The sequence below is a fragment of the Chrysochloris asiatica genome, unplaced genomic scaffold (assembly GCF_000296735.1).
Source record: "Chrysochloris asiatica unplaced genomic scaffold, ChrAsi1.0 scaffold00465, whole genome shotgun sequence".
NCBI lineage: Eukaryota > Metazoa > Chordata > Mammalia > Afrosoricida > Chrysochloridae > Chrysochloris > Chrysochloris asiatica.
The window spans coordinates 464,933-484,868 of record NW_006408983.1 but is presented as its reverse complement, the minus strand read 5'-3'; the positions used below and the strand labels follow the sequence as shown (position 1 = coordinate 484,868).

General features: G+C 37.3%; 1 protein-coding gene across 2 annotated transcripts in view; it reads left to right on the top strand.

Moving 5' to 3' along the window:
• Nucleotides 1–19,936, top strand: part of ATP8A1 (ATPase, aminophospholipid transporter (APLT), class I, type 8A, member 1) — a 290,919-nt gene that overhangs the window by 75,399 nt on the left and 195,584 nt on the right. For both annotated transcript variants that reach the window (XM_006877299.1, XM_006877300.1), the window contains 4 exons: nucleotides 8,815–8,887; nucleotides 11,993–12,098; nucleotides 13,925–14,007; nucleotides 19,850–19,899. In XM_006877299.1, the coding sequence (XP_006877361.1) occupies nucleotides 8,815–8,887; nucleotides 11,993–12,098; nucleotides 13,925–14,007; nucleotides 19,850–19,899 (312 nt within the window). The remainder of the gene's footprint in view (nucleotides 1–8,814; nucleotides 8,888–11,992; nucleotides 12,099–13,924; nucleotides 14,008–19,849; nucleotides 19,900–19,936) is intronic.

The following is a 19,936-nucleotide window of genomic DNA, read 5'->3' as shown; positions in this document are numbered from 1 at the left end:
ACTCCAGAGTCCCTGGACTGTGTGGACCAGCATGTGGTGGTGGTTGTTATTAAGTGCCATCGAGTTGGTTCTGACTCATAGTAACTCTGTACAGGGTTTCTAAGGAGTGGCTGGTGAATTTGAACCACTGACCTTGTGGTTCAAACTGTCCTAGTGTTGTCAAATGCTCTTCCTGCATCCCCACACCATGACTACTAAGTTGTTGTTTTTTTGTTACTGAGTGCCTTTGAGTCAGTTCTGACTTGTAGTGACCCTGTATAGAGTTTCTGAAAAGCAACTGGTGGATTTGAACTTGTGATTCACAGTACAGTGCTGATCCTGCAGTGCCACACCAGAATTCCTGTTGTTGTTGTTGTTGTTAAGTGCCGTCGAGTTGGTTCCGACCCATAGCGACCCTGTACAGGGTTTCTGAGACTGTAAATCTTTACTGGAGCAGAAAGCCTCATCTTTCTCCCGTGGAGCGGCTGGTAGTTTCGAACTGCTGATGTTAAATTTCGCAGCCCAAATCGTAACCACTTCGCTACCAGGGCACCTAAAGGGTTTTGCATATAGCTCCTGAGCGTTTCCTGTTTTTAGCTCAGCACTGCCACCTTCTGTCACTGTTTATACACTCTACAAAGCTACAGAAAAATAGTGCTGAAAGACACCTACCAGTGGAAATTTCCCTTTACATTTCTTTTCATCAGTTTAATAAATCTATGTGGAAACTCAGACGTGAACTTTTTAAAAAAGTCTGTGATAAAATTTGAAGACTATGCTACCAAGGACTACAGTCAAATGGAATATGGTGCATTTTACTGGACTGTGAACCACAATGTCAGCAGTTCAAATGTAGCCAGCTGCTCCTCTGAAACCCTTTACAGGGCCACTATGAATCAGAACTGACTCGATGGCACTTAACGGCAATAACAACAACAGAAGTCCTGGTGTAGTGCTGTAAGATAAGCACTGGACTGTTAACCACAAACTCACTCCTTGGAAACCAGGGATTCCAGGATTGCTATGAGTCAGAACTGACTCAATGGCAATTAATAGCAACAATATTTTTAGGTGTAATGTGAACTCTTAGAACAAGGTTATCATTACTGATGTCAAATAGATCTTGTCTGAAAGCAGGAAACACCTGAGCTTGCCTGTGTTTTATTGACTATGCAAAGTCATTGCTATTTATGGCTAACATTGTGAATAATGGGAATTACAAAGCACTTAATTGTGCTTCTGTGAACCTGTACAAAGACTAAGAGACAGGTATTTGAAAAGAACAAGGGGATACTGAATGGTTTTAATTTAAATCAGGAAAAGTTTGTGTCAAGGATGTATCCTTTATCATACTTATTCAGTCTGTATGCTGATCAAATAATCCAAGATGCTGGATTATATAAAGAAGAATGTGACATCAATATTGAGGGAAGTTTCATTAATAATCTGTGATATCCAGATGACACAACCTTGCTTATTGAAAGTGGGGAAGACTTGAAGCACTTACTGATGAAGATCAAAGACTGCAGATTCCAGTAGGAGGATTACACCTCAACATCAAGAAAACAAAAATTCTTTCAACCAGACCAATAAGCAACATGACGGTAAATGAAGAATTATTGAAATTGTCAAGGATTTAATTTTACTTGGATCAGTAGTCAACATTGATGGAAGCAGCAGTGAAGAAATCAAATGGCATATTGCATTGGGCAAATCTGATATGAAAACCTGTTTAAAGTGTTAAAAAGCAAAGATGTCACTTTCAGGACTAAGATGTGTCTAACCCAAGCCATGGCATTTTAAATGGCCTCATTTGCATGCAAAAGCTGGACATTGAATAAGGAAAATTAAAGAATTGATGCCTTTGAATTATGGTATTGGCAAAGAATATCAACTGCACTATAGACTGAACAAATCAGTCTTGGAAGAATTAAAACCAAATTGTTCTTTAGTAGAAGGGTAGCGAGGCTTCATCTCATGTACTTTGGGCATCTTATCAGAAGGCTCTAGTCCCTGGAGAAGGACAACATGCGTGGTAAAATAGAGTAGAGGGTCAGCAAAAAAGAGGAAGATCCTCAATGAGATGGATTGACACTGTGGTTGCAGCATTGGACTCAAACATAGCAATGATGTGAGGCTGGCCCAGGACCAGGCAGTGTTTCATTCTGTTGTACAGGGAAGCTTGCTGTGAGTGATAATCAACTTGATAGTACCTAACAACAGTAATTGGGGATTTACATTTTCATCTAGTATGATTTTATATTATTTCTATCATTCATCATGATTTATTGGTAAATGAAATTTCAGAAAATAAAGTTACTTTAATGCTCTAGAAAGCATTGTAACTTTAAATTGTTAACATTTTTTATTTTCAGATTACATGTATATTAAGCCACATTTCCAATATGCATTGAAATCCAGTAACATTATTTAATATTTTTCAACCTGGAATTTATCTTAGGAAAGTGGAGATTTGGTAATACTTTGCAGTGAACCACATAATACTTAGGGGTCATCATAACAGTGGCAGCTGTGTGGTTCGTGTTGACAGCTGAGGAGTTATCTCATTGTAAGCGCACCACTTGGAGTGCCATACATTTTGACGCCTACACACAACTGAATCATTTTTAGTATTCTTTAAAAGTTCCAGAGCATCTTACTGTTAGTAGATAATTCCAGATTAATGATGTGAATCTTTTCCTTTATTTAATCCTTTGAGAATGTAGTTTAAATTTTGACCAACATTTTATTTGTTTTTCTGTACCATTAATTCTTTTCATTGTAAACACATTTCATTAGTAAAGAATTGATTTGCCTTCACCCTGTTTTTCTTAAGATTGGATGAAAATGTTAGAATTGGTGTTTTACTGAGATCATTTAAAATACTCCATTTTCCATTGTTTAAGCTAATGTTGGTGGTGGTGATGATGGTGGTGTGCCATGGAGTTGGTTCTAACTCAGCGAGCCAGCATAGAGTTTTCGAGGCTGTAAATCTTTACGGGAGCAGAAAACTTCATCTTTCTCCTGCAGAAAGGCTGGTAGTGTCAAACTGCTGACCTTGAGGTTAGCAGCCTGACTCATAACCACTACACTACCAGAGTAACAACTTTATAGTAATTTGAGCTTTATTTTGCATGTATACTTTAAGTCTCCATCTATAGGCTAGCTGTCTGTAGGGATACAAGGAAGAAAGAGCATGTGCTTCTTGAGTTTGTACCGTGATCAAGAATGTGGACTTTGGACTCTGAGTTTGGGTTCTGGTTGGTTATCTTGTCTTTCTGCCTGAGTGCTGTCATCTAGTAGGAAGTTGGTAATAGCAGTAGCATCATGGTGAGGTTGGAAAGATTTGAATGAGCTCCAATTTTTGAAGTCTTTCTGATAGTGCCTGGACAAAGTAGGCTTCCAGAGAGTGTTCGCTATGCTGTCTCTCACAAATACCATGAAATATTTGAGGAATTGTTATGGACGTTGCCATTTTAAAGGCAGTGAAATTTAGGCAAGGAAACTATGAAGTAATTTGCCTCCAAATGATATAAATAATAAGTTCAGGAACCCAGGTAGCACACTGGTTAAGTGCTTGTCTGCTAAAGGAAAAGTCAGCTGTTCAAATCCACCAGCTGCTCTGCCGGAGAAAGATGTGGTGGTTGGTTTCTGTAAACATTGTTGTGGTTAAGTGCAGTGTAGTCAATTCAGACTCACAGCAACCCGTATAGGGTTTCTGAGGAGTGCCTGGTGGGTTTGGACCACCAACCTCTCGGTTAGAAGTTCAGTGTTTATCCTACAGCTCCACACCGGATTCCGCTGTAAATATAAATATAACCGCCTTGAAAACCCTACAGGGCATTTTCCATGGAGTCCAATTGGGTTGCTGTGAGTCAGAATCTATGTAAAAAGCGTGGAAGCCGGAGTTAAAAACCTAACTTAACCAGGTCGTCAAGTTTATCTTTGTTACACTATATCCTACAGCCATTAAAGAATTTTAAAGAATGTCTGCATTTAAAACACAAGTTAGCTTTTCAGTTTTGAAGTCCTTTTTATTTTTGTTTGTTTATTGTTTTATTGAGATAGCAAAACATGTAAAATTTAACTGACTTTGAAGAAAGTTAGTACAGCTTTAAACATCAGTAAATTTACATTCACTCAGACTCTCAATGGGTTTCATGTTGTCAGTGAAATCAAATTTATAAATGTGATCCTGGTTGAATAAAACCCAGCACCTGGCCACATCTTTGTGCTGCCGTCTGCAGGGGTAAACAAGAGAGAGTAGATGACTCTATAAATCCAGTTATTTCTGAAAATACATTCCCATCTGGCTGCTCTGCAGCCTCACCTTCCAGTGTGAAGTCTATTAAATTCCATATGTAACATCCGTGAGCTTTCAGATATTTTACTGCCCTATCTGAACCAGTATTTGTCACAGAAATCTTAAAATGTCTATTAAAACATAACATAGTTAATACTTAAATGCATGTAGATGATTTTACATATTTAGATTTAGAGGTCTCTAAGGAGCTCTGGTAGCTTAGTGGTTGTGAATAGGACTGCAAACTTCAGTGTCAGCAGTTCGAAACTACCAGCTGTTCCGCAGGAGAAAGATGAGGCTTTCTGCTCCCGTAAAGATTTGCAGCCTCAGAAACCCTGTGCAGGGTCGCTGTAAGTCAGAAACCGACTCCATGGTACTTAACTACAACACCAACAACAATTACATTATTAGGAGTCCTAGAATGGTGCTGTGGGTTAATGCACTGGACTGAAAAGTCGGATTGAACTGCAAAGTTGGTGGTTCAGGCTCACCAGCAGCTCCTCAGAAACCCTACACAGGTCGCTATGGGGCGGAACCAACTCTACGGCACTTAACAATAACAAAAAATCCTAGTATATTATTAAGGGGCTCTGGTAGCGTAGTAGTTACAAATTGGACTGCTAACCCTCAAGGTCAGCAGCCTGGTTCCAACTCATAGTGATGCTGTAAGGGTCTCCGAGGCTGCAAATCTTTACAGGAGCAGAAGGAGTTGTTTTCCTTCTGAGGAGTGACTGATGGATTCGATCTGCTGACGGAAGCCACTACGTCACCAGAATAAGAATATTTTAGGATATGAGAAGAAATGGTTACTGAAAATATATTTTCAAATTCCAAAAATATTAATACTATTAATTTTGAGAACGGTAGATTCTTAACCGAAAGGAGCTAACCTGTACTGTGAAATGTGTTTGTAATAACAAGAAAATGGTACCAATTTTGGTTTAAGTCTCTATGAAGCATAGATGATACAACCTTACTTGCTGAAAGGGAAGAGGACTTAAAATACTGCTGATGAAGATCAAAGACTATAGCCTTCAGTATGGATTGCATCTCAATGTAAAGGAAACAAAAATCCTCACCACTGGACCAATAAACAACATTCTAATCAACGGAGAAAAGACAAGTTGTCAATGACTCCGTTTTGCTTGGATAAACCATCAACACTCATGGAAGCAGCAGTCAAGAAATCAAACAATGTATTGCATTAGGCAAATCTGCTATACAAGACCTTTTTAAAGTGTTGAAGAGTAAAGATGTCAGCTTGAAGACTAAGGTGCGACTGACCAAAGCTATGGTATTTTCGATAACCTCATTACGCATGCGAAAGCCTGGACAGTGAATAAGGAAGACTGTAGTAGAATTGATAATTTTGAGTTATGGTGTTGGAGGAGAATATTGAAAGTGCCATGGGCTGCCAAAAGAACCAAGAGATCTGTGTTGGAAGAAGTGCAGCCAGAGTGCTCCTTGGAGGCCAGGATGGCCAGACTTAATCTCTCATACTTTGGACATATTGTCAGGAGGGTCCAGTCACTGGAGAAGAATATCATGTTTGGTAAGGTGGAGGGTCAGAGAAAAAAAGTAAGACCCCCAGAGATATGGATGATCAGAGTGGCAGCATCAGTGGACTCAAGCGTGGCAACGATTGTGAGACTGGCCCAGGATCAGAAGTGTTTCATTCTGTTATGCATAAGGTCGCTATGAGTAGGTACCAACTCAGTGGTACCTAACAACAACAATCATTGGTTGGGAATGATTTCATTTGTCAGCTACTAATAGCACTTTATCATACCAGAGTTACAATCATCATACAGTCATCTTAATGTCCACAGACTGTATTTCAAAGGATTAATTAGATAATTATTGTTGTTAAGTGCCATCAAGTAGACTCCGACTCATAGCAACCCTGTTTAGGGTTTCTGAGGAGCAGATGGGTTTGAACTGCTCATTTTATGGTTTGTCGTCTAGTGCTCATCCCACATCATTTCAGAAGTCCAATAATAATATATAATTGGCTTGTTAGTTATGTGTTATGGATTTGGTTACTACTAATAGTGTTCCTGTATATTTTTACAAGAGCAGAAAAAGTTTCATCTTTCTTCTGTAGAAACTACCCAGTTACCCTTTTTAGAAGTCGTACCAATTTATATTCTTATCAGTGATGTATTACAGAAACATAACAGCATAATGGTATCATCTTTTTTTTCTAAATTGATAGTTTGTGTATAAATTAAATTTTATTTCTCACATTTATTAGATAAGGTTGAACATGGAGCTTCAAAAATTGGTGGGAAAAGGGAATTAAAAGATAAACTGGAATTTTTCCAGGCACAGTTTGAAGTGCTCTCATAAAGCCACTGGTGTTTCTCTTGATTTTTATCCTTTGCTCATTTTTCTCCTGCATTTTTGGTCTTTTCCTTAACTATTTGTTTGAGTTTTGTTTTTTTTTTTTCAAGGAAATGAACTGAAAAATTATATGATCCGAAATACATATCTAGACAGATAGATTTTTTTTTTTTTCTTCATGTGGCTTTTGAGTTAGCTTTATAGTATTTTGGTATGTGGAAATATTTTGCTTTATGCAGTCAGATTTGATTTATTTTCAGAATTATGTCTGACATACAGGACCGTTCCCATTCCCTACTCATCTTTTTTAGATTTGCCCATAACTTTAGGACTTTTATTATGTCTTTGATCTAGCTAGGGTTTGTTCTGACCTAAGGTAACAACAACTATGGATCTATCCCATCCTCCCTTTCTACAGATGAGTACTTATTGATAGGAGTGTTCATTTATAAACAATGTCATGGTTCATATATAAAGATAATTATATTAATTAGGAGCCTTGGTGGCACTGCAGGATAAGCACTGGAGTTCTAACCACAAAGTAGGCAGTTCAGATCCACACATAATGACGACAGCAATGGGCTCAAACGTAACAGCAATGGTGAGGGTGGCGCAGGACTGGGCAGGATTTTGTTTTGTTTGTTTTTTTTTGTTTTGCATAGGGTTGCTGGGAGTGGGAACCAACTTGATGGTGCCTAACAAAAACCACAACATAACAAATTAATTAGTAAAATATAACTGAGAACTGTAAACAGAGACATTGCACAATACAGAGATTATTTAAGCTCCAAATAATAAACTGTTTTTTAAGAAGTGGGCTGGCACTGTAGGATAAACACTGGAGAGCAAGGTCAGTTTGACTCAAAAGATCAGCAGTTCAAGATCACAAGCCACTCCTCGGAAACCTTAAACAGGGTTGCTGTGAGTCTGAACCAACTTGACAGCACTTAACAACAACAACAACCAGGTGGTTCTATTTGGAGAAAAAATATATGCTCGGTTTTGATTTGCCCTATTGATAAGTCATTTGAAATTTCTTGAGTTTTCCATCTGTTTTTAAAACTACCGGAATAATAATAATAATAATAATAACCGTTGAATGGTAATTTCAAACTGCTGACTTTACAGTTAGCAGCCTGACTTATAACCCACTATGCTACCAGAACTTCTTAATAATAAATTAGAAGTAGTGTTTATTATGCCTCCCAGAGATGTTGTAAGAAATTTAACACGGATTATTTTAATAAGGATGTATTATAATTTTGAGAATTAATAAACTAAGCTAGACTATGTAAATAAAATGTATTCTACCGTAAACATTTTGTCATCCTTCTTTGATTTCTAGGAAAATTGTATTTGATTGAAAGTGCTGAATATGTTTAATTTTTTCAAATCCTACTAAGTGATTTCTTTTTATGTTCAAGCTGTTGTCTTTAAAGTTTGTAACTTGATATTTAACACATTGGGGCATTGATGTTACTATTCTTTCTAACTTGTAAAAATTATTAGGATTAGAAACCTTCTGGATTGCCATTATCTGACACTCGGCATAGTTTTCCCTTTTTACATAGAATAAATGTGATATGTACATATATATTTAATGAGATGTTTTAGTGATATGTTTATGTAAGTAAAAATTTTACTTCTCATGTATTTACTTTGTATGATAATCGTATGTGTATAATGTTAGTCATACAATTAAAGATTTCTTACATGTCTAAGGTAAAAACTAATCAGAAATTTTTTTTAATGAGTTAATTAAATTCAAGAGTCTGCAAAAATTAAAGAACTAGAAGGAATCCAATTCTTGCTACTTTTAGCAGTTTCGTTTCTTACCTTGATTGAGTTTATTTTTTAAAACTTCATGTGACTATAATCGAATTTTACTCTAGAAAAATGGCCTATCACTTTTCACTCCATTGAAGAATTCTCACATTTTAGAATTATTTAGTACATTTTGAATAATTCAGCCATGAAACCTAAGCCTATCTTGTCTTATTTAGAAATGCGGGCCAAATTGCATTGAATTTATCAAGAGCTTACAAGCAAAAAGTTCACAGAACATTTCTATTGTCTTTAGTTTCATTTTCCCAGAAGCTCTTTGGAACTCCCTTCTCCGCATACATCAACATAGGTCAGTGTGTTTGTATAAATGAAACAGTTTTGCTCCATTTTTTTTTCTCCTCTAGGCAGAGTTCACAGCTAGGAGATGAAAAAACATTTAGTGATTCATCATTGCTGGAAAATCTCCAGAATAATCATGTGAGTGACGTGAAACCATCATCTCTTTATGAATGAATGAAACTAATAAATGTTTCTCTGAGGCTTCCATGTTTATATATTCCTTTTTTATATTTTCAAGATCTTTAATTACCAAAATATGTTATTGTTGAATCCTTATTCTGTGGCGAATATGAGATTTCTGGTAGTTGGAATTTTTAGTTTTAATATTATAGTAAGCAATATTCTGTCCTTTTAGAATGTTTTATTTAAATCATTATCTTACTCAGAATTTATATGAAATAATTAACTATTAATAATTTAAAATAGCTAGAAAATGAATTACTTACCCAAATTATGGGGCAGTGACAGCTCTATAATGGAATGTGCTTGACTGCTAATCAAAAGGTTGGAGGTTCTAGTCCACCTACAGAAGGAAGGTCTGGTGGTCTGCTTCCCAACAATCACCCATTGGAGCACACTTCTACTTTGACACTTGTGGAGTTGCCTTGAGTCAGAGCTGACTGGACAGCAACTGAGTTTTGAGTTTGTTTCTTTAAACATGGGCCTGGAAGAGTCCCAAGAAATATGTATATGGATATATTTGTATCTTGTACCCTTTTTCTCTTCAACATAATATTCGTTTCAGAATCTACAAAACTCAGATCTGGACCTATCCCTTCCCTCTTATACTCTCAGTTTCAGTAAGTGGGAGCCTGGACCCCATCTTATTATTACTGTTTCTAGGAACCTAAGGGTCACCTTTGTCCATTCCAGTTCCCTCAATCTCCGTATCTACAGCAATTCACAAAACCCTTGTCAGTACTCTAGATTGTACCTGCCTAGGAATGTATTGGTTGCAAATTGGGCCATGAACCTCAAGGTCAGCAGTTTGAAACTACCAGCTGTTCTACAGGAGAAAGATGAGGCTTTCTGCTCCCATAAAGATTAACAGCCTCGGAAACCCTGTACAAGGTCGCTATGAGTCAGAACCGACTCCACGGTACACCATCACCAACAAGTCCTGTTTGCATTTTATTCCTCTCCATTTCTTATTGCACATAGCAACTGTAATGATACAAATGCTGCAGGTTCAGGCCCATCACTACCCTGTTTCAAACCATTCAGAGTCTTCCCTCTTGACTTATAAAAGGACATGATCTGGCTCCTGCCTAAGTCAGCAACCTTGCTTTGAACCAGCCTCATTAGCCTTCTTTTACTTTCTCAGAGATGCTTGATTGTAGTCCTGTTAGATGAAATAGTCATAAGGCTAAAGCCAGAAGAGTTGTTTGAACCAACCAGCTGCTCCTCAGTATAAAGCTGTGACTGTCTGCTTCTATAAAGGTTACAGCCTTTGAAACACTATGACGTAGTTTTACTCTGTCCTGTAGAGTCACTGTGATTTAAAGACTCATGGTGCTGTGGGATAAAGCGCTGGACCACAAGGTTGGTTTGAGCCACAAGGCCGGCAGTTCAAACACACCAACCACTCCTTGGAAGCCCTATACAGGGTTGCTATGAGGTGGCTCGAAGGCTGTTAATAACAACAGACTTAAATATCACAGTTGAGTATAACTACAGATTCCCCAACTCCTCTTAAGTAATATTTGCACATTCTGTTCTTTGTAGCCTGTCTCACACAATAATGAAATAATACCCATTTATTTATTTCTGTACTATCTTCCCCACAAGTCTAAGCTGCTGGTGGCAGGAACTATGGCTGTTTTGTCCATAGTTCTAACCTGACAATTATACAGATTTAATTCAAATCTTCTGATTTACCAGTTATAATCACTTTAGAATTTTAAAAACTGTCTATCTTATTTTTTTCTTATATGCGCTAAAGTCCTTGCATTAAGTAATCCACATTTTGCCTTCCTTGAGTTATAACAGTCTATTGTATGTGGGAGCTACTCAGATTTATTTATTTAGTAAAGCATGAATAAGTTAAAGATGGATTTTTGGAAGGGGAGACAGTGCATTACAGATGAATCCCTTGTCATTGTTCCTCAACCCTCCCAAAGAACGGAGACACTTTAAAATGAAACGCCTAAAGTTTAATTGTGCTCAGAATTGTTGTATGTCAACAGGTAGAGTCCGACTCATAGCAATCCCATATGACAGAGTAGAACTGTCCCATAGTTTTCTTTAATGTAATTTTTACAGATCACCATTAGTTTATCAGTTTGTCAGACTGTGGTGGCTTGTGTGTTGCTGTGACGCTGGAAGCTATGCCACCAGTATTTAAATACCAGCAGGGTGCCATCCATGGTGGACAGGTTTCAGCAGAGACAGACTAGGAAGAAGGAGAGAAGGACCACTTCTGAATGGTTAGCCACTGAAAACCTTATGAGTAGCAGTGGAACCTTGTCAGATATGGTGCCCGAAGATGAGCCCTTCAGGTTAGAAGGCACGCAAAATATGACTGGGATTTGAGTTGACCTTAATGATGTGAATGGAGCAAAGCTATCAGGACCTTCCACTGCTCACGTGCCACAACTCAAAGTGGAAATAAACAGTTGCAAACATCCACCTAACACAGTTGTCGGGATAGCACAGGACTGGGCAGTGTTACGTTTGGTTGTGCATAGGGTTGTTAGGAGTTGAAACTGACTGGATGTTACCTAACAACAACAACCACAGCAGTCTTCCCAGGAGCACTTTGCCAGGTCTTTCTCTCATGGATCCACTGGCTGAGCTCACACTGCCAACCTTTTGGTTAACAACCAGTTAAACTACCGTTTTGGAATTTCTCACTGTCCTCTGCATGCAGTGTTTCATTAGGTTTGCCTTTTTTACTGTGTATCTCTATATAACAACATGAAGTAGTCTCATATCCATGTTTAAAGAGTGAATGAGACACTGAGAATATGTGATTTGAATTTAAAATATTTCTTCTTCATAGTTAGTTTTGACTTTTTCGTGTTGCTATTAAGGTACTGTTAAGTCAGTTCTGACTCATAGTGATCTTCCTAGGAGTGATTGGTGAGTTTGAACTGCTGACCTTGGGATATATTTGTCTATAAATCCGTACCTCTGAACTCTTAACAACTACCGTCTTAGTAGATAACCATGAAGTGGTATCGCTGTTATTAATGTCAAATGTTTAAATGAAAATTTCTAAAGTAAATGCTTATCTCTGTACAGCCAACTGCTCCTATAATATGTGAATTTCTTACAATGATGGCAGTCTGTCATACAGCAGTACCAGAACGAGAAGGTGATAAGATTATTTATCAAGCAGCATCTCCAGGTACAAATACAACCATTATGAAGTACTTTTTCTGTGGAAAAATGTTCTAAGATTTAGGATTGTCTAGGGAAAGGAGTCCGGGTGTGGCGCTGTGGGATAAAGCACGGATTGCAAGGTCGGTTTGAACCACAAGGTAAGTAATTCAAACTCACCAGCTGCTCGTCGGATCATATGAGTCGGAACCTACTTGATGGCACTTAACAGCAACAACAAAGGGAACGAAATCAACTTCATTTGAAAATTTAAAATAACCAAACAGTGATTTTAGATAAAAATTTTAATTACTAATTGAAAAACCTTGGCTTTCAGGATTGAAATTCATATATGTCAAAATACATAACTTTGTATGATGTAACTTTTATGTATATGCTTAATTTACATGGATGTTTGAATACAAATTTAAACCAAATTTATACAAGTGAAAAAATGTACTTTCTTATATACATATAAATTTTACATTAAATAAATTAAATACATATAAATTTTACACCTATTTATAAATGAATAGTTATAAAATTAGTTGTCATAAATTAATTGTCAAGAAAATCTCTTAGGAAGATTTGCCTAACAATGGTGGTGGTCGTCATGTGCTATGGAGTCAGTTCCAACTCATAGGGTTTCTGAGGCTGTCTGTTGTAGGAGAACGGCAAGTCTCATCTTTTTCCTGCCGAGCGACTGGTAGATTCGAACTGTTGACCTTGCGGTTAGCAGCCCAGCTCGTAGTCACTGCACTGCCAAGCCTCCTAACAATAGTGACTGTATATAGATTTATAACCTCAGTTTTGCCTTCTTTTTTTTTGGAAATGGTAATATGGGTTTTTTGGTTTTTTTTTTTTGTTTTTTAATTTATGACAACTATTTTACACCTATTTATTTATAAAGAGAAAAACTTCTATATGTATATAAGAAAGTACATTTTTGGTAGGGAAGTACTTATATGGGCAGGGAAGTGGTTGCATAAATATTTATTAGAAAATTTATAATATTTAATATTAAGGCTTAATTTTATACCTATTTTCAGTGTAAAATTGAGTAAGTAATCTATTTGGTGATTTAAAAATTTTAGGAAAAAAGGAATAACTTTTGGAGAGCCTTTTTTACAAATAGTTATAATAAATAAGTATTTTAATCTAAACTAGCATCTGTGACCTAGTTTGTTGTTGTTAAGTGCAGGCAAGTTGGTTCTGATTCACAGTGACCCTGCATAGGATTTCTAAGGAGCAGCTGGTGGGTTTGAAGCGCTGACCTTGCAATATGTACCAAATATTTAAAAGGCTTGAGAGCTGTTGTGTCTCACATTGCTAGGATAGACACCATGTGGATGTTTTCTCTCCTGTGAGCAAGGAAAAGGTTTGTTACAAGATGGTTAGAAAACTAATTAGTGTATCATTTTTTAAAACATCAGTTTGTTTAAACCCACACAATTTGAATCCATCATTAGCAACATTAGTTTTTCAACATTTAGCTTTATAGAGGAAAAAGTAAAATTTAAGAAAGATTTTATGCTGTTACATTTTGTGAGAGCTTTTTAGAGAATATGGAAAACCAATGAGTACATTTAAATAATCATTTTTTTAGGTGTGTGGGCCTAACAGTGAAACTTAGTATTCAGAAATATGACTCTGGGATCTCTGTCTCAAACACTTAAAATTGTCCTATATTTTGTATTTTACTCATTCCTTTGGCTTCTTAATATAATTCAAAAGCAGATTTGAATTAAAAAGAATTTAAATTAAACCAAAAAGTATATTGTATCAATATATTTCTTTTGTGTCTTGAATAATTTTTTCCTCATGCATTTGCTTTTGCTTGTTTTCCTAAAATAGATGAAGGCGCCTTAGTCAGAGCTGCCAAGCAGTTGAATTTTGCTTTCACTGGAAGAACACCAGACTCAGTGATTATAGATTCAGTAAGTCATTTATTTTAAAGTTTCTTTTTAATCAAAATAATACATATGGGTAGCCTTAAAGTAAAAATAAAAAATACTAAAGGATTCATAATAAAATAGAGATTACTTACTCCAGTTTCTCTAGCTATTTCTTTAGTTATTCATTTACACATCTCAGATTTTCTAAAAATATGTGATTAATGTTAATTGTTTTGATTCTTCAATTTTAGGTGTATGTAATCTGTATGATAGAGTCCTGGTGTGGCGCTGTAGGATCAGCACTGGACTGCAAACTTGGTTCAAACCCAGCAAGACTCCTAGAAAACCCTATACAGGGTCACTTTGAGTCAAAACTTATTTAATGGCACTTAACAACAACAATAAAAATATGCAGGATAAACTTTGGACTGTTAACCGCAAGGTTGGTGGTTCAAACCATCAGCCTCTCTTCAAAAACCCTATACAGGGTCACTGTAAATTGGAACCAACTTGATAGCACCTATTAACAATAACGGCAATGACTTTCTTTACTTTATTGCCACCCTATTTGTTTTTGCCTCCCATGTGCAACAAATTTAATGTTGGACTGCTAACCTAAAGATCAGTGTTTTGCAGTTCTACCAACCACTCTGCCAGAGACAGATGAAATACTCTGATTCCCTAAAGATTTATAATCTTGGAAATGCTATGGAGTAGTTCTACTTTGTCCTTCAGGGTCACCAAGAGTCAGAATTGAATTGATGACAATGGGTTTCATTTTAGATAGTCACAATATTATATTACACTATTTGGTTAAACAAGTCGTTACATCCTATTTTAAAATGAGCAAAAACTTTACAAAAGAAGATATATGCATGGGTAGGTGTTGGTAAGTGCCATCAAGTCAGTTACTACTCACAGCGACCCTGTATAGGGTTTCAGAGGAGCTGCTCACTAGTCCAGTGTTTATCCTACAGTGCAATACTAGGATTTCGAATGGTCAGTTAGTATGTGAAAATCCTAAGTAGTCATCAGACAAATGTAAATTAAAACCAGAACAAAATACTACTATACATCACCAAAAGGGCTAAAATTAAAACATCTACAGCACCTAATATTAATGAGTATGTAGAGCAACTACAGAGAAGTATGCAAGAATAAAAGACAATTGTGGTGAATGCTATAACTTCTGTAATTTTAAAACAACAGTAATAAACAGCAAAAAATATGTGGGTGATTACGCAGGTAGACATGTATGCTACATGGGTGTGTTAAGGCTTATGAAAGCACATGTGTATAATAGATGTGTTTGTGGGCATATGTACATAGATATTTGTATGTGCTACATAGATATTCACATGTATAATAATAAATATAGATAGCACAGTTATGGATACGTAACTGCAAGTATGCAAACACCTCATGAGATTTATATACTGGGTTTAAAGACTCAGGACCATAATCTTGTGGTTCAACTAGTTCAGTCGGCATATTGGTGTTTTTGTTGGTAGGTGCCATCAAGTTTGTTCTGCCTCATAACTACCGTATAAACAACAGAACGGAACACTGCCCAGTCCTGCATCCTCCTCACAATTAAGTTTGAGGCAAATTTTGCTGTCACTGTGTTAGCCCATCTTGTTAAGGGTCTACCTCTTTATCGTTGATCCTCCACTTTAGCAACTAGGGACTGATCCTTTCTGACAAAATGTCCAAATAATGAAAGACAGAGTCTTGCCATCCTGATGTCTCAGGAGCATTCTGTTTGTACTTCTTCCAAGACAGATTTGGTTGTTCATCTGGCAATCCATGGAAATTTCCCTGTTCTTCAAAACATTATAATTCAAATGAGTCAGTCCTTCTATGGTCATCCTTATTAACTATAAAACTTCCACATGAATATGAGGTGATAGAAAATACCATGGCTAGGTCAGGGGCATCTTAGTTCTCAAACTGAGCTCTTTGTTCTCTAACACTTCTTTAAAGAGGTCATTTGCAGCAGATTTGACTAATGCGATACGTTGTTTGATTTCTTTACTCCTTCTTCCATGAATGTTGATTATGGAACCAAGCAAGATGAAGTATTTGACAACTTCAATCTTTTCTCCATTTATCATGATCCAGCTGTAAGGATTGTTGCTTTCTTGACATTGAGGTGCAGTCCAAACTGAAGGCTGTATTCTTTGATCTTCTTTAGTAAGTATTTTAAGTCCTCTTTGCAAGCAAGGTTTTGTCATCTGCATATCACTGACTGGTAATGAGTCTTCCTACAATCCTGGTGCCATGTTCTTCATATAATTCATCTTCTTGGATTATTTGCTCAGCATGCAGACGGAATAAGTATGGTTAAAGGATGCAACCCTGGTGCAACATTTTTCCTGATTTGAAACCATTCAGTATCCCCTTGTTCGGTTCAAACGGCTGCTTCTTGATATATGTGCGTGTTCCATTCTTGGAAATATTATCCACAGTTCATTATGATCCACAAAGTCAAATACCTGTGCATAGTCAATAAAGCACAAGTAAAAAACTCTGGTATCGTCTGCTTTAGCTGAGATCCATCTGATGTCAGCAGTCATATCCCTTACTCCTTGTCTTCTTCAGAATCAGGCTTAAATTTCTGGCAGCTTCCTGTGAATGTATTGCTGTAACCATTTTCTAATTATCTTCAACATTTTACTTGCACGTAACATGAATGCTGTTGTGTATTGATTTCTGCATTCCAATGGGTCACCTTTCTGCAGTGGTCACAAATGTGTATCTTTTCCAATTTATTGGCTAGTAGCTGCCTTCCAAATTTCTCGATGTAGATGAGTGAGTGCCTGCATTCATTTGGTGAACCTTTTCAGTTTTCATTTCCTCAATTCCTGGAGCCTTGGGTTTTCCAGTGCCTCAGTGCAGCTTGGATATCTTCTTCAATACTATCAGTTCGTGACCATATAGTATCTCTTGGATACATAGACGGGTTATTTTTGGTATAGTGATTCTGTGTTTCCGTCAATCTTCTTCCAGCGCTTCCTTAATCATTCAGTATTAATATAATCCTTCAGTAATTCAAATAGAGACTTGAATTTTTTTCTTCAGTTCTTCCACCTTTATTTTTGATTTTCTGAAGCCAAGTTTTTGCACATTTCATTATAGTACTGTACTTTGTCTTCTCAAACTGCGCTTTGAAATGTTCTGTTTGGCACTTTATTTCCTCATTTTTTCCCAGTGGCTTTAGTTTCTTTATGTTCAAGAGTAAGCTTCAGTGTCTCTGCTGTCATCCAATTTGGTCTTTTCTTTTTAATGACCTTTTGCTTTCTTCATGTATCATGTTGTTATCATCCCACAACTCTTCTGGTCTTGTCATTAGTGTCTAATGCATCAAATATGTTTTAACATGGTCTCTAAATTCAGGTAGGATATACTCAAGGTCATATTTTGGCTCTTTTGGACTCATTGTCATTTTCTTCAGCTTCACTCTGACTTGTATATGAGCAATTGCTTATCTGTTCCACAGTTGGCCCTTTAACCTTGTTTCATCTGATGATACTGAGCTTCTCCATTGTCTCTTCCAACAGATGTAGTCAGTCTGATTCCTTTATATACCATCTGGCAAGATCCACATTTTCAGTTTGCCTTTATATTGTTGAGGAAAGGTATTTGCAATGAATAAATTGTGGCACTGTAGGATAAACACTAGATTTCAAACCACAAGATTGGTGGTTCAGACCCACAAGCTGCTCCTCAGAAACCCTTATTGAGAGTTGCTATGAGTCAGAATGGACTCGATGGCTCTTAAGAACAACACAACAGGTGTTGGTCTTGAAAAATTCTATCATGCGATCTTCAGCATAATTTGTATCACCAAGGCCATATTTTCCAACTCTGGTGGCATAGTGGTTACGAATCGGGTTGCTAACCTCAAGGTTGGCAGTTCGAAACTACCAGCTGTTCTGTGGGAGAAAGATGAGGCTTTCTGCTCCTGTAAAGACTTGTAGCCTCAGAAGCCATGTGCAGGGTCACTATGAGTTGGAACCAACTCCGTGGTACTTAACAACAGCAACAACAATCCTTTGTTTCCAGCTTTTGACTTCCAGTCATCAGTAATTATCAGTGCATCTTCATTGTATGTTTGATCAATTTCTTGTTGAAGAAAGATCAATAGCTCAAATCTACCAGGCACTCCTGAGGAGAAAGATGAGGCATTCTGCTCCCATAAAGGTTTACAGCCTTGGAAACTCTTATATAAGGTCGCACTACATGTCAGAACCAACTTGGTGGCACACAGCCACCTCCACCACCATAAGTTTGTCAATGGCTAACCATTCGGGAGTCCTGGTGTGGTGCTGTGGCTTAATTCATTGGATTGTAAAGTTGGTTTGAACTGCAAGGTCGCGGTTCAAGCTCACCAGCCACTCCTCGGAAACCCTATACAGAGTTGCTGTGAGTCGCTGGCACCTAACAACAACAACCAGGAGTGGCCCTCCTTTTCTTCTACTTACTATTCTGCCTTAGTTTGAAGCTTTTCTGAAACATGTCCATCAAGGGTGACCCTGCTGGTATTTAAATATCAGTGGCATATCGTTCAGCATCATAGCAACACATAAGCTACCATAATACAACAAACTGACAGATGAGTGGTGGTCAATTGACATAACTTGGTTCATAAAAATAATATTCTTCATCCAAGTTTGGTGGAGTAGTTTTGCAGTCTTAAAAGCTAAAAGGAACCATCTAAAACACAGCTAATGTTCTCTTAGGGATACTGATAAATACCACTTCACTAGAAACCTTGGCCTGAAGGCACTTGGCTCTAGCCCCATGATTTGTAAGCCCAACACCTCAGTGCCCAGAGGCACTCCACTTTGCCAGCACGCCTCCTGCCCAAAGACACTCAGCTTTACTTGCTCCATTAACTAGTAGCCCACCACCCTGTCTCATGCTCTGGCTCTTGGTTTTGCTGTTGCTGCTCCTCAAAAGGTTCATTGCACAGGGATCTAGGGGTCCAAAGGACACGCTCCACGCTTGGCTCTTCTTCGATGATTCTGAGATCTCTCCTCCTGCTGCTGAGATGACTCATTTTGTTTCCATTTTAGAGTTCCAAGTCTTTATTTACAGTCACAATTAACTGTTAATAATCATTCTCGACTGAAGCATATAATCTTGTCAGCATCATTTCCTACCTTCTGTTACCCAGACCTAGTAGGATAAAAACGTCATTTGGTAAGAGTTACGAGGACTATGGATAGAAAAGCCATATGAAGTAACTCACTGCACTGCATAGAGCTACCTTAATTCCACTTCTTTAATTTGTTGGTTGATTTTCTGATGCAAATTGAGTTGGTTCTTAGATTTCCCATAAACACCTGACTAAGAAACTGGAAGGCTGGCAGTTGAAACCTACCCGGAGCACCTAGGAAGACTGACCTGGAAATCTACTTTTGAAAGGACACAGTCTTACAAACTTTGCACTCACAGAGTCACCATGAATAGGAATTGACTCCACAGCAACTGACAACAGCAACAAAGTGTAGGATTTGGTTTTCTTCATTCTGCTAAGCCAGTTACCATGGAATGATCTATTTTCTAGGTTCCAAATTTATGTTGTTATTGCCTTTTCTCTTACTTTCCTTGACTTTATGGATATCTTTCTTTCTTCATTTCTAATTGGTGTATTGTCATTTCAGTGAGGCTTAGGAGCAACAGAAATTAGATACGCATTTTCAATATTCCATCTTAATCAGGAGGCTAGTAAATTGAGTTAAAGATGATGTACAGAAAATTTCATAAGGGAAATTTTGTATTGACATTGTTTTCATTAAATCTTCTTGATTAGAGTTTACTTCTGGGAAGGCTAAGATCTTTCCAATGCTTTGTGGTCATGTATTCCTTTCTTTCACAGCTGGGGCAGGAAGAAAGATATGAACTGCTTAATGTCCTGGAGTTTACCAGGTAAAATACCTGCTTTGTGATTTATATTCAGAAGACA